Here is a 13823-nt window from a genome sequence, read left to right as displayed (position 1 = left end):
CATGTCCATACAAGATATTAATTTTGTAAGCCACGTAATATCATTAACTGTGAATATTGTACAATTTTTCCTCATATCATAAAAACAAGTTGATTTCTTCTGCCGACTGGTGTGGCCATGCGGTTCTAGGCGCTTCAGTCTGGAACCGCGTGACCGCTACGGTCGCAGGTTCGAATCCTGCCTGGGGCATGGATGTATGTGATGTCCTTAGGTTAGGTAGGTTTAAGTAGTTCTCAGTTCTAGGGGACTAATGACCTCAGATGTTACGTCCCATAGTGCTCAGAGCCATTTGAACCTTTTTTTATTTCTTCCAAACAGTCCTCTCTGTGAAGTACATTGCCAAAGCTCAACTGGTGAACAATGTTATACATCAGTAAGCCATTGTACACTGAAATGACTTCATTTTGGTGACAACAGCTATTGTATTATCAAGGGAAGTGAAACCACTCTTTACAGCTGTATTCTTTGATATACTAGCTTAGCACCCACTACTTTGCCCACCTAGACTATATGGCCTGAAGAGATTTTTTTTAAAACCAAATTTTTATGTTGTTCACAAATTGAAACACCTTCTAGACTCTTCGCACTAACTAAGGCCGTGTAAACGTGATCTTCCCTGAATGTATTTCTGACCAAAAAGCAATTCTGGTAACTGGAGTCCAAAGTTTTTGTTAATCATACCTTTGTGTCTTGCGAAAATATTTCTATACCAGCTTTTATCCCCTAACAGATATCTCCCTGTGGGTCCGGGGGTTAGAGTAGGCCCGAGGTATTCCTGCCTGTCATAAGAGGTGACTAAAAGGAGTCTCACATGTTTTGGCCTTCGTGTGATGGTCCTCTGTACGGTTTGACCTCCATTCTCCAAAATTTTCCCAAAGAGCAAGCCAGTTGGGGAAGGGCACCTTACATAGTGCATTGTGTCCATCGGGCGTTGAGATCTTTAGCCCACTTTCTCGTCGTCACATTGCAGTCCCACCAATTCTCTATCTCCTGGGTGAGGACACCTTCCTGGGTGCATTTTCCACCACGCACTATGCAGTGTCACTTTCTGTGTAAACTTCCTTGCACCGATTTCCCACACGGTACCCAGTCCGTTGTGGTGGGGCCGCCATGTACCCTGTTGGTTGTAGCCCCTGACCACACAGGGATCGCTCTGCTGATGACTGCGCCGTTAACTCCCCACGTATGCCAAGGGGTAGATGCCCATCGCCCTGGGGCATCAGGTTCCCGGCAATGGCCATCCTGCCAGGTGGCCTTTGCTGTGGCTGAGTGGCGCACGTGGAGAGGCCCCCTGGTCAGAGTGGGTGGCATCAGGGCGGATGACACGCGATGAAGCGTAGTTCATCATCTCGTGCTGGTGGTTTGGGGAGGTGGAGGGCTTGTCCAGAATGAGATCTGGATCAGTTTTGATCAAAACAGCATCCTCTGCCCAGTCACAGGTGTTACTCGCTTGTGACAAGCAGGGGGACGTTTCTGTAACCATCGTGCCCCATAAAAGCTTAAATATGGTCCAGGGTATCATATTTCACAGGGACCTTCTTTTGCAGTCTGACCATGAGCTGTGCGCCAATTTAGAGCGGAGAGGTGTACATTTCTTCCGGTGTGTCCACCTGTGTCTGAGGGATAATCAGGTCCCCACCAGTGCCTTCATCTTGGCTTTCGAGGGTGATACAGTGTCAGAGAATGTCAAGGTAATGGTCTACCACTGTGACATAAAGCCCTATATCCCTCCCCTGATGTGGTGCTGTAAGTGCTGGATATTCGGCTATATGTTTTCCTGCTGTACTTCCAGCATCACATGTCGAGATTGTGGACGCCCATCCCATCCCAATACTCCATGTGCCCTGCCTCCCATCTGTGTCAACTGCGGAGAGCACCATTCACCTTGTTTGCCAGACTGTAGGATTCTCCAGAAAGAAAGGAAAATCATGGAGTACAAGACCCTGGACCAACTGACCTCCTCTGAGGCTAAGAGAAAATTTGAAAGCCTGAATCCTGCGCTTATGACATTGTCTTATGCTGCTGCTACAACAGTCCTGGCAACATCAGCTCCGTCAACCCCAGTCACCTCTCTGAGCTGGAAGACTAAACCTGCCCCCTTGTTGGTGAGGGGGCATTTCCTTCCCTGTTGCTGCTGCACCACCTATTTCAGGAGCAACACCCCCAAACCATCGGGGACCTGAGCCGGAGAAACGAAAGTCTTCTTCGGCTTCTCTCGCTAGGTTGGGGTCCCGGGTCACTCCCTTCCCAGGTGTCTACTGGTGGGAAAAATGACACCCACCAGTGGCTGAAGAGCTCAAAAGCAGTTGGTCATAGTGCTTCATGCTCATCCTCAGTCCCAGAGACTGAGCCAGTGAAGTCCTCCCAGCCAGGGAAAGCCAAGGAGCACCGAGAGAAATCCAAAAAGAAAACTCCTAAGACCAAGAAAATTGCACTGGTACCCACACCACTGCTACCTACAAGCTCTGTGTCTGAGGATGCGGTGGAGATTTGGGCATCCGTTGGGGACCTAGATCTCGCCAGATCCTGAGACTAAATGGATATAGACTGCTCAGGCAATAAGTCGGTGGAAGCAGGTGACTCTGAGATGTAAACTACATCATTGAATGTTCCATGCCTTCCCAGTCTCACAATGACGTCATTGCGATGGTTTTTCCCACCGCCTGTCTGAGCTACAGCAACTGTTAAGCTTTACACCTGCTATCTGGATTGCCCTCCAGGAAACCTGGTTCCCATCAAAGCGGACCCCTGCCCTCCATGGCTATAAGGGATATTACATGAACCGTAGCAACTATAATACAGTGTCAGGTGGAGTTTGCGTTTATGCCCTAAACCTGTGCCCGTTCAAACCCGTCTTGAAGCTGTGGCTGTCAAAATAAGGATGACACAGGAAGTAACTGTCTGCAATGTATATCTTCCTGCAGATGGTGCAGTACCCCTGAATGTATTAGCTGCACTGATTGATCAACTCCCTAAACCTTTCCTACTTTTCTGAGATTTTAACGCCCATAACCGCTTGTGGGGTGGCACTGTGCTTATTGGCTGAGGCAGAGATTTCGAAACTTTACTGTCTCAGTTGGACCTCTGCCTCTCAAATACTGGGACCCGCCACACATTTCAGTGTGGCTTGAGGTAGTTACTCGGCCACTGATTTATCAATTTGCAGCCCAGGACTTCCCCCATGTATCCACTGGAGAGTGCATGATGACCTGTGTTGTAGTGACTACTTCCGCATCTTCCTGTCACTGCCCCAGCGTCAGGCCCAAGGACACCTGCCCAGATGGCCTTTAAACAAGGCGGACTGGGAAACTTTCACCTTTGCTGTCCCCATTGAATCTCCCCCACACGGAAACATTGATGTGATGGTTAAGCAGGTGACTACAACAATTGCTTCTGCGGCAGAAAATGCAATCCCTCGCTTTTTATGGTGCCCAAGAGATAAAGGCAGTCCCTTGGTGGTCACCAGAAGTTGCTGAAGCAATTAAGGAGTGTTGGTGAGCTCTACAGCTGCAAAGCAGCACCCTTCCCTGGAGCACCTCATAGGCTTTAAACGGCTCCGTGCCCGCGTTCGCCAACTTATCAAACGATGGAAGCTGGAGTGTTGGGAGAGATACATCTCGACCACTGCGTGCCATAAGTCACCTTTCCAAGTCTGGGCAAATATCAAACATCTTTTAGGGTACCAGACCCCAACAGGTGTTCCTGGTGTTACCATAAACGCCATGTTATCTACCAACGCAAACGCAATTGCCGAGCACTTTGCTCAAGCCTCTGTGTCGGAAAATTACACCCCCCCCCCCCTCCCCCCCCCCCCCCCCCCACACCACTCCCCACTCCCCACCCTTTCTCACTCTCAAATGAAGGCTGGAAGGGAATGTCCTCTCACTCACTACAAGCCACAGTGAATCCTATAACGTCCCATTTACAGAGCAGGATCTCACCAGTGCTATTGCACATTGCCCCGACACAGCTCCTGGGCCTGATCGGATCCACAGCCAGATGATTAAACATCTCTCATCTGACGACAAGCAACATCTCCTATCGTCTTCAGTCGGATCTGTTGCAACGGCGTCTTTCCATCGCAATGGCGGGAGAACACCATCACTCCGATGCTCAAACCCGGTAAAAATCTGCTTGATGTGGATAGCTATTGGCCCATCAACCTCACCAACATTCTTTGTAAGCTGCTGGAATGTGTGGTATGTTGGCGGTTGGGTTGAGTCCTGGAATAATGTGGCCTGTTGGTTCCATGCCAGGGTGGCTTCCGCAGGGGTCACTCTACCACTGATAATCTTGTTTACCTCAAGTCTGCCATCGGAACAGCCTTTTCCATACGGCAACACCTAGTTGCCATCTTTTTTGACTTAAGTACAGCATATGACACAACCTGGTGACTACGTATCCTTGCCACATTGTACGAGTGGGGTCTCCGGGGCCCGCTCCTGATTTTTATCCAAAGCTTCCTGTCGCTCCATACTTTCCGTGTCCAAGTTGGTGCCTCCCATAGTTACATCCATATGCAGGAGAGAATGGAGTCCTGCAAGGCTCCGTATTGAGTGTCTTTCTATTTTTAGTGGCCATTAACGGTCTAGCAGCAGCTGTTGGACCCTCAGTCTCACCTTCTCTGTGTGCAGAAGATTTCTGCATTTCGTACTGCTGCTGATGGGTGTCACCTACAGGGAGCCATCCACAAGGCACAGTCATGGGCTCCAGCCCACGGCTTGTAGTTTTCAGCTGCAAATTCGTGTGTCATGCACTTCTGTTGGCATAGTACCGTTCGTCCAGAGCCCAGAACCTTACCTCCATGACGATCCACCACTCACTGTATGCTCGATTGACACAACTTCCTCATCATCATCAGCTTAAGCAGAAGTGCTGGCAGCACCTCAATGCCCTCTGTTGCCTGAGCAACACCAATTGGGGTGCAGATCGCTCTACGCTGCTGCGACTCTACAGAGCCCTTGTCCAGTCCCAAATTGACTATGGGAGGGGTGTGGTTTATGGTTCGGCAGTGCCCTCGGCATTGCATTTACTCGACCCTGTGCACCACTGCGGGGTTCCACTGGGACGTGTCAGATGACCAGGGTAATGGTGGAGGCTGGGGTCCCTCCACTGCAGATCAGACATGCACAACTGCTTACCAGTTACACAGCACACATTTGTAGTTCTCCTGATCATCCGAATTATTGCCTCTGTTTCCCACCCGCGGCAGTTCATCTCCCACATTGGCAAGCCCAGGTCGGGGCTAACGATTGTGGTTCACATGCAGTCCCTTCTCTCTGAACTGGAGTCCCCGTTTACCACCTTTACTTGCGGTTCGTTTACGTACGCCTTGGCCGAAGCTTCATCTGGACCTTTCACAAGGCCCTAAGGACTCTGTTAACCCTACAGCTCTCCGCTGTCACTTTCTCTCGATTCTTGACGTGTTCCGGGGCTCTGAAGTGGTTTACACCGACGACTCGATGGCTGACAGTCGCGTTGGCTTTGCCTACATTTGCAGCGGCCATATTGAACAGCATTCCTTTCCCAATGGCTGCAGTATATTCACTGCAGAATTGGTGGCCATTTCTCGTGCACTTCAGTATATCTGTTCATGTCCTGGGGAGTCTTTTCTTTTGTGTACTGACTCCTTGAGTAGTCTGAAAACTATTGACAAGTGCTACCCATGTCATCCTTTGGTAGCGTCCTTCCAGTAGTCCATCTATGGCCTGGAACTGTCCAGTTCTTCAGTGGTGGTTGTCTGGACCCCCTGGTCACGTCGGAATCCCAGGAAATGAACTTGCTGACAGGCTGGCCAAACAGGCAACATGGAAACCACTTCTGGTGGTGGGCATCCCTGCAACTGACCTGCGTTCATTATTACACTGCAAGGTTTTTCAGCTTTGGGAGACGAAATGGCAAAATCTCATCACGCACAACAAATTGCGAGCCATTAAGGGGACCACGAATGTGTTGAATTCCTCGATTAGGACCTCTCGCAGGGACTCTGTGGTTCTGTGCCGGCTCCACATTGGCCATGCCTGGCTGACCCGCGGCTACCTCCTGCCCCATGAAGATCCACCTCAGTGTCAGTGCGGCCGGTTGACGGTGGCCCATATTCTTCTGCTCTGTCCTTCTTTGGCTGTCCAGCGACTTCATCTTTGGTTGTCATTATCATTGATTTTAGCAGACAACGCCTCATCAGATGATTTGGTTTCACGTTTCATCCATGAGGGCGGGTTTTATCATTCGATCTGAGTTTTAGTGCATGTCCTTTGTCCATCTGTGTCCTCCACCCTAGTGCTTTTAGGGTAGAGGTTTTAATGTGTTGCAGGGTGGCTGGCTTTTCCTTTTTACTTTCGTGATCTGCTTCCTTGTTTTACTCTTTTTCCTTTCTTTCCATTTTGTGTTATGTCTCGTCTGTTTTATTGTCACACTTGTGGCAATGTTTTATTAGGAGTGAGGGACCGATGACCTTGTAGTTAGATCCCTTTCCCCCTCTTTTAAACCAACCAACCCTAACAGATATTTCTTTATATGTAAAACAGAGAAGTGAAGTACCAGTTTTCATAAATTTAGCTTTAAAATTTTTTTAATGTAATGACATATCTTCTTAAAAATTTTCATCCCCTATTGCATTCCCTTAGGCACTGAATTTCCAGAAGCACCGCAACACATATTTTTTTTATTTCTAAGCAGGAAGTCAAATACCAAAAGTCATAGATGTAACCTTAAAATCCGTTAGTAGTTCTTTAGTAATTATGTAACAGCCGGTGAAAACTGTTTCACTGTGACAGTTTCACAGTGTGATGCATGTCACTGGAAATCATCATTGTTGGAATAACTGTCAGCATATGTGATCTGACAATGGATGATGGTGTCATACAGGGTGAGCACAATGTCTTGCCCAGATTATAACAATTTATTACAGAATAACTGTTTGACATAATAATGTAATGTACATTTGATGCCGTTACATAGGTTAGTGTTACTAGTTTTTTAAGACCACTTACGTTAGTAAACCTCAGAGTGTGCTCCCTTGGTAGCTCGGAGAATGTCGAGGCGGTATTCCAGTTCCCGCCAGGTGTTTCGTAACAACACGTGTTCTGTCACAGTACCCACAGCACCTTGTATCCTAGCCTTCAGTTCGTCGTCGTCAGCTACTGGCGTGACGAAGACTCTGTCCTTGATATAGGCCCCATCGTGGCATCGAGATGAAATGAGAAGGAAAATTAATCCAGATTTAAATGTCCAATAAACGAAGTAAATTGCTTTAAAATGACTGCAGTTGTTATTGCAAGAATAAATTACAGTGAAAAGGCCTGTTGTGGAGATAGTACCAACAGACGTCACTAGATCGCAGTATGAGCGAAAGTCAGAGAAATTGTGATCTTCTGTTTATGTATTAGTTTCTGTTGTTATATATGACCTGCACCTAGAAGATATTGCCATTATTATTTCACTATTTCTGAAGCACATCAGTGTGGAAGAGGTGGAGGGGGAAATATGACGAGTGCAGTGAGGGGCCCTCTGCCATTAACTTAAATGCAAATTGCAAAGTAGCCATGCAGGTGTAGAAGAATCTCTCATATGCCTTACTTGCTATTAGTTTTATGTTGTCACTCCATATTAAGCTGCTTATTCCTACAAATTTATGGATGCAGTTGCTTCCAGTGATTGTTCTGCATTTGAGTAATCATGCCATAATAGATCTTCAGCCTATTTATGCACAGTATGTTAATTTTATTTTCACGACCAGTTGCCAGTCCCTGCACAAAGCATTGATCCTCTACGGATCTGAAACTTACTGGCAGATTAAAACTATGTGCCGGACCAAGACTCAAACTCAGAACCTTTGCCATTTGCGGGCAAGTGCTCTACCATCTGAGCTACTCAAACACGATTCGTGACCCGTCCGCACAGTTTTAATTTTGCCGGTCCCTCCTCCTGCGGGCAGAACTATCACTCCTGGAAGTAAGGATATAGCACAGACATAGTTTAGCCACAGCCTGAGGGATGTTTCCCGAATAAATTTTTGCTGTGCAGCAGTGTGTGTGCTGATATGAAAAAAAGGTTAAGACTGTGTGCCAGACAGAGACTTGGACTCGAGACCTTTGCCTTTTGGGGGAAAGTTTGTAAGGTAGAAGGTAAAGTACTGGTAGAATTGTAGCTGTAAGGATGGGTCGTGAGTCATGCTTGGGTAGCTCAGATGGTAGAGCACTTGCTGGAGAAAGCAAAGGTCCCAAGTGGGAGCCTTGCACCGGGACACAGTTTTAATCTGCCAGAAGTTCCAACTCAGTGCGCACTCCGCTACATAGTGAAAATTCCATTCTCTCTTCAGGTCTTCCTGCATTATGCTACAATTTTCTAGCATTGTGACTTCTCTGTAAACAACGGAGTCTCTGCTGTCCCATTCACAGAGAAAGCAAGGGAACTTTGCATAGCCACTTTGTTGACCAAGCAGCATTGAAATCACCTGTGGTCTGAATAGCAGAGTTTGCTTAAAACCAGTTCAAGGTTTTTGTAACATTCTTTTAAGTGAACTGAGTTTCCAACTGGTATAGAAGCATACTTATTTCCATTGTGTAGAAGTATTGCTTTAAGTCTTCTTTTTGAAGAATCAGTAAAAAGTCTCCACTCATCAGTAGCATATTATATTTTGAAGCGTGCCACAAGTCCTGGAACATCACTGCAAAACACCAGGTCACCTTCTTGAGAGAAGAAAGATTCAAACTCCTTTACCCTCGATCAATACCAAGAAAAGGATGTACCCAGAGCTAACGTATGTTTATCTTTCAATCTAGATTCTAGAACCTCTGCCGATTCTTTAGAAAGGCCTCGGTCTCTTACTAAATCGTTCAGTTCAGATTGTGAGAATGGAATGGGATCGGTTGGGCCAGGATTCTAGCAGTCTCTGTCTTCTTCACTATCACCTTGCGGAGCCAATGGCTCGTGATCATCTGTATCATCTAAAGGATCTGGAGGAGAGGGTATTGGTACTTCAGGTCCACGAGGAACAGGGTTAATGGCTGATCGAATGTTAGGGTAAGACATATCCTTTTTGTTTTTCAAATTGATACCTCGTACATCGCAAGAACAAAAATAGCAGTCATGACTATGATTTTTGGGCTCCCTCCAAACCATTGGTATTCCAAAATGTAAGGACTGCTTTTTACTTTGAAACCATTGTCTCAGTTCTTAAACACACACTGAACAAACTTTGTGTGGGGCCCAAGGCGTATCTTTATTGCCCCACTTTATACTAAAATAGCCGAAATATACTTTTTCAACAAAATCGGAAATGTTTCTTTGTTGCTTTTTAATGGTATAGTTACCACAAATGTAGCAGAAGCAATCAGGCGAGTTTATACATCCCCTGGTAGCTGTTTTCCATAAAACAACTTCACAACACAAGAAAACAGTCACTACTTTAAGGCACTAGTAACAACAACACATGAACAGCACAGAGTGAAGAGATATTTTGAACTGAAGGACAGTAGCAGCAGCTCACTGCTTGGTGATGGCAGGGGAAGGGGCAGTGCGACAGACAGGCACTGACATGAAAAATACTGCTGGTTTCTCCTAATTACTCTTCATTTTATATATATCTAGTATAAAAACGGCTAAATAACAGTTTATGGAGATCCTAAAAACCAAGATTCAAACTCACTAGAGTGCTGAAATATCGAAAAAAGCTAAAATTAGACAAGCAGTTTGTGAAATAACTGTACATGATTAAAGTTTTTCACTATTTTTTCGAAATCAGCATTGAAAACACTATAATAATCACTTCTTAAATCTGAAACAGTTTTCATGTCTCAGACCTGTGTTATTCCACATACTTTGGGAAAAATGTGGAACATAATAAATAGTAAAAATCCACTGCCTATTGACAGAGAAATAAGGTGTTTCAGGAGAAGCCTGTAAATCCCTGACCCCACACAAAACATTAGCTTCCTGATCACAAACAAATAACTTTTTTGCTGCAGTAAAATAATTACAGAAAAACCCTATTTTTATACTTTTCAGCAGACTGACCCAAAAAGGTGTAAGATACAGTAAAGCGTGGGAAACACAACAAGCAAAAGTGAACAAATTACTCTCACTGACTTTATATTGCTCAAAATGTGAAAGTAAAAAAATTTAAATTTTGCTGGTTCAATAAATCTGGAATAATTGTTTTTCTTTTTAACAGCAATTAGGTTTGTTTCTCCACAGTATATGAACTATTAGTCACAAAGTAGTGACTGACCGCTGATGTACACACACCAACGCAAGTGCAGGGGTTCTCATTCCAATCGTGTTCAATGGTGTAAGCAAAACGCTGAAGTAAAACTGAAAGAAAAACAAATAAATGCAGACGGTTTATTAAAAAAAGAACAGGGTGCCTCGTGATGTGCCTCTGGACGTCCACACTGGGAGATTCAACAGTTGGATCTTCATAAGATAATTGTAAACGTAGCTACGTCTGGTACTTCGACTGAAGAATGCCAATGATTCACACCTGCCATGTTCTGTCTGATCTACAAGCAAATCTCCTAGAATTCTGATTCAGCATATCCAAAAGTGGCACATATGTCTACCTGCTCCTCAAGGTAGTGGGAGGGGAGGGGAGGGGGGGGGGGGAGGGGAGGAGGAGAGATGTGGGATATAAATTAAAAGAAGACCCATCATATGTTTAGTGGATGTCACATTTCCATACTTGGCCTTGGTTTCCTTTGCTGCTTGCTCAATATACAGGGTGGACCAGAACTCCAGCAACAAAATTTTGGAGGTTATTAAGGAATATTTACAGATTATTTTGGCATAAGGGACTGTAGGTCTCCAGTGGCTCGTTACATCGACATCTACACCTATATACACATATAAACTCCGCAAGTCACTAAACAGTACACAGTGAAAGGTACCTTCCTTTCCTATTAAACTTACAAATAGAGCGAGGGAAAAGCGACTGTCTGCATACTTCCATATGAGCCCTGATTTATCATATCTTATCTTCATGGTCCTTACACGAAATATACATTGGCGGCAGTAGAATCATTCTGAAGTCAGCATCAAATGCTGGTTCTCCAAATTTTCCCAATAGTTTTCTTTGGAAAGAATGTCGCCTGCCCTCCAGGCTTTCCCATTTGAATTCCTGAAGCATCTCCATAATACTTGCATGTTGTTCATACCTACTAGCAAAAAATCTAGCAACCCCTTCTGAATTGGTTTGAGGGTAATTGTTTTGTTTGCTTTCTTACACCTTGTATTGGTATTGCATAAAAGTGCAAATGTTGATGGTATGTGCTGCATGTATTGTTTGGAAACAAATTTGTTCCATTTGCTCACAGTACCTGCTGTTGACAACAGTAATGCCCTTCTTATCTTGTTGTGCTCAAGCTTGTATTCAGTACTGCTCGGTCCTATATTCTGTACTGCTCAGTCCTGTCCCAGGTTTGTTTTTCCAGCAATGTTAGTTGTGCATTAACAGTGAAGCACACGTGCGGATAGGCTACTGGTGAAGAATTGGCCAATGGGCATCATGTCTATGGATTCACTGTAAGCAGTCAAAAAGTAGCACGATGATGCTATGCTCACCTATGGCAACCACATCAAAGTAGTTTCGCATGCATACACAGATATCCATAAATAACTGGATCCTTTCTGCTATCACATTTTGGTGATTGCGTACCACAGGCTTTTTCACTATGTTGAAAGCATTTTCACAGAGACAAAGATAATTCTGGCAGCTAAGCTGAATAAATCATAATTACCTTATCACTATGTAATGAGGCGCTGGATACCACATGTAATTAGTACCAAAATACTCAGAAAATATCCCTGAACAACTTGTGAAATTTTTTTGCCATAGTTCTGGATCACCCTGTATGTACAAATGGATTGGCAGTGGGGTAGGCTAGAACATTTTCTCAGTTCCTTTTCAAATAGTATCTCCCTTTCATGCCCTTCTCCTCTATATTAGGTAAATTAATTACCATTATATTAAATAAATATGGTTCTATATTAAATCATGTATACTAGTGCCTAAGAAAAATTATAATATTGCGTTATTGTAGCCCTAAATTTAGGAGAAGTAGAAATAGACTTCAAACGCAACATCAGTGGGTACAGTCAGCCGTTCATGAAATTTTGCTTTTGATAGAAGTCCGCCCTCAATGTTATTCTATGTATGTTCACTGGATTCATTAAAAAAACTGCTCACAATTCGTTCAACTATTGTGCGACACTATAAGCTTCATTTCCGTTCGACATGTAAAATATTTATGCCAATTCTTTCCTGTTCACAGAACACAAGAGACTTTTGCAAGAGTAAATAACCCAGAGAAGGGTGCTATTGCATCGACACATCTTATCTGTCCAGAGCCTGGCAGCAAAAAATATTTGGCAGCTTTGAAATGGAGTGTTCCTGCAGTGAACCATAGGTGGCTGCTGGCTTGTGCACGTGAGGGGAGATGTGTTAATGAAGAGCCTTACCTTGTTAAAGAACCAAGCTCCCCTAAAGGTAAAAAGAATTCACTCTCTCTCTTCTTTCTTTCTTTCTTTCCTTCTTTTTTTTTTTTTTTTTTTATCCTCGGTAAAATAGAATATAGGTGGTGACACTTACATAAATTTGCAAAGCATTGACAAAAGTTTTAGCTGAGACAGCTTTAGTCTTCCGAATTAATTTTCTCTGTTGCAGATTGTGTGCTGATTTGAAATTTCCTAGTACATTAAATCTGTACTGGACAAGGACTTGAACTTGTATCATTTGCCTTTCACTGGCATATGCTGTACTGACTAATCGGTCCAGGCATGACCCACCTGGAAAGTTCAGTTAGCATTTGCAGAAGAAAGGCAAAGATTCTGGATTTTGAGTTCCAGTCTGGTACATGGTTTTAATTTTTGTTTTAAAGTTACTTGAAAATAAATTCTGACTGGTGTAAAAATTAATCAGAATACAGGTGGGGAAACTTTTGCACCTTAAGTGCTTTAAGGACAAAACAGAAACTAAAATAATACCACTCATGGAGCACCAGTATGCTAGTCTCATCAATAGAGTAGCCAGAGGAATGGCAAACAGTTTCACAGTTAGGTATAGTGATACATTCAAACATTTCCATTTCAAACTTCTTTCTTAATATCTTCCACTACTATATCTAACTTCATTATTGCTGCAGTTAGCTTGTGAATCAAAATAAGATTCTTACCGCAAAGTGCTAGATGCCTTCAATGCTGGTGTTTTATTTTGGTGTGTTAATGCTCTGTGAACAGTTGTCTTTATTTCAATATTGTTTCATTTTGACTGTCTGTATTTATTTCTAGTTTTATGGCCACTTCCTCTTCTGATGGGATTTTAAAATTTTATTTCTTTCTAGTTCATCATCATAATCATAATAATAATCGTCATCACATCGTCTACAGTTTCTAGCCCCTAGCTGGGTCTGTTTCAAACATAAGCATCCCCATCTTTACCTGGACCATCACATTTATCTCTATCAGTCTGCCCCAGTCTTCTCCTTTCTTCATCACACTGTTCTTCACTGCTGGGATCCATCTGTCACTGTGTTTCTCCAGGTCTTTTGCCTCCTGTTATTTTGTGTGCCTCTCTCAGTATCACGCCAACTACCTTCTTAACCGTGTCTCTTATGTGGTCTCTTGCATATGTTTCTCTTTCACTACTTCTGTTATCATCTCATTCCTTAATCTCTCCATTCTAGTAGTATTATTCTGCTTCTTTGAAATTTTACGCCATGCACGTATCTAGCTTGTATACCTTTTCTTCTTCATTACTCACATTTTTGATGCACCCATGAGTATCTGAGCAATAATATTCTCAGTATAGCACTTCCATGCTTTTGGGT

General features: G+C 43.9%; 1 protein-coding gene across 3 annotated transcripts in view; it reads left to right on the top strand.

The window, feature by feature from the left end:
- Window positions 1-13823, top strand: part of LOC124620164 (DNA topoisomerase 2-binding protein 1-like) — a 289518-nt gene that overhangs the window by 210012 nt on the left and 65683 nt on the right. For all 3 annotated transcript variants that reach the window (XM_047146853.1, XM_047146844.1, XM_047146837.1), the window contains exon 15: window positions 12270-12484. In XM_047146853.1, the coding sequence (XP_047002809.1) occupies window positions 12270-12484 (215 nt within the window). The remainder of the gene's footprint in view (window positions 1-12269; window positions 12485-13823) is intronic.

The sequence above is a fragment of the Schistocerca americana genome, chromosome 1 (assembly GCF_021461395.2).
Source record: "Schistocerca americana isolate TAMUIC-IGC-003095 chromosome 1, iqSchAmer2.1, whole genome shotgun sequence".
NCBI lineage: Eukaryota > Metazoa > Arthropoda > Insecta > Orthoptera > Acrididae > Schistocerca > Schistocerca americana.
The sequence above is the reverse complement of the archived record's forward strand: the minus strand, read 5'-3'. Positions and strand labels throughout refer to the sequence as shown.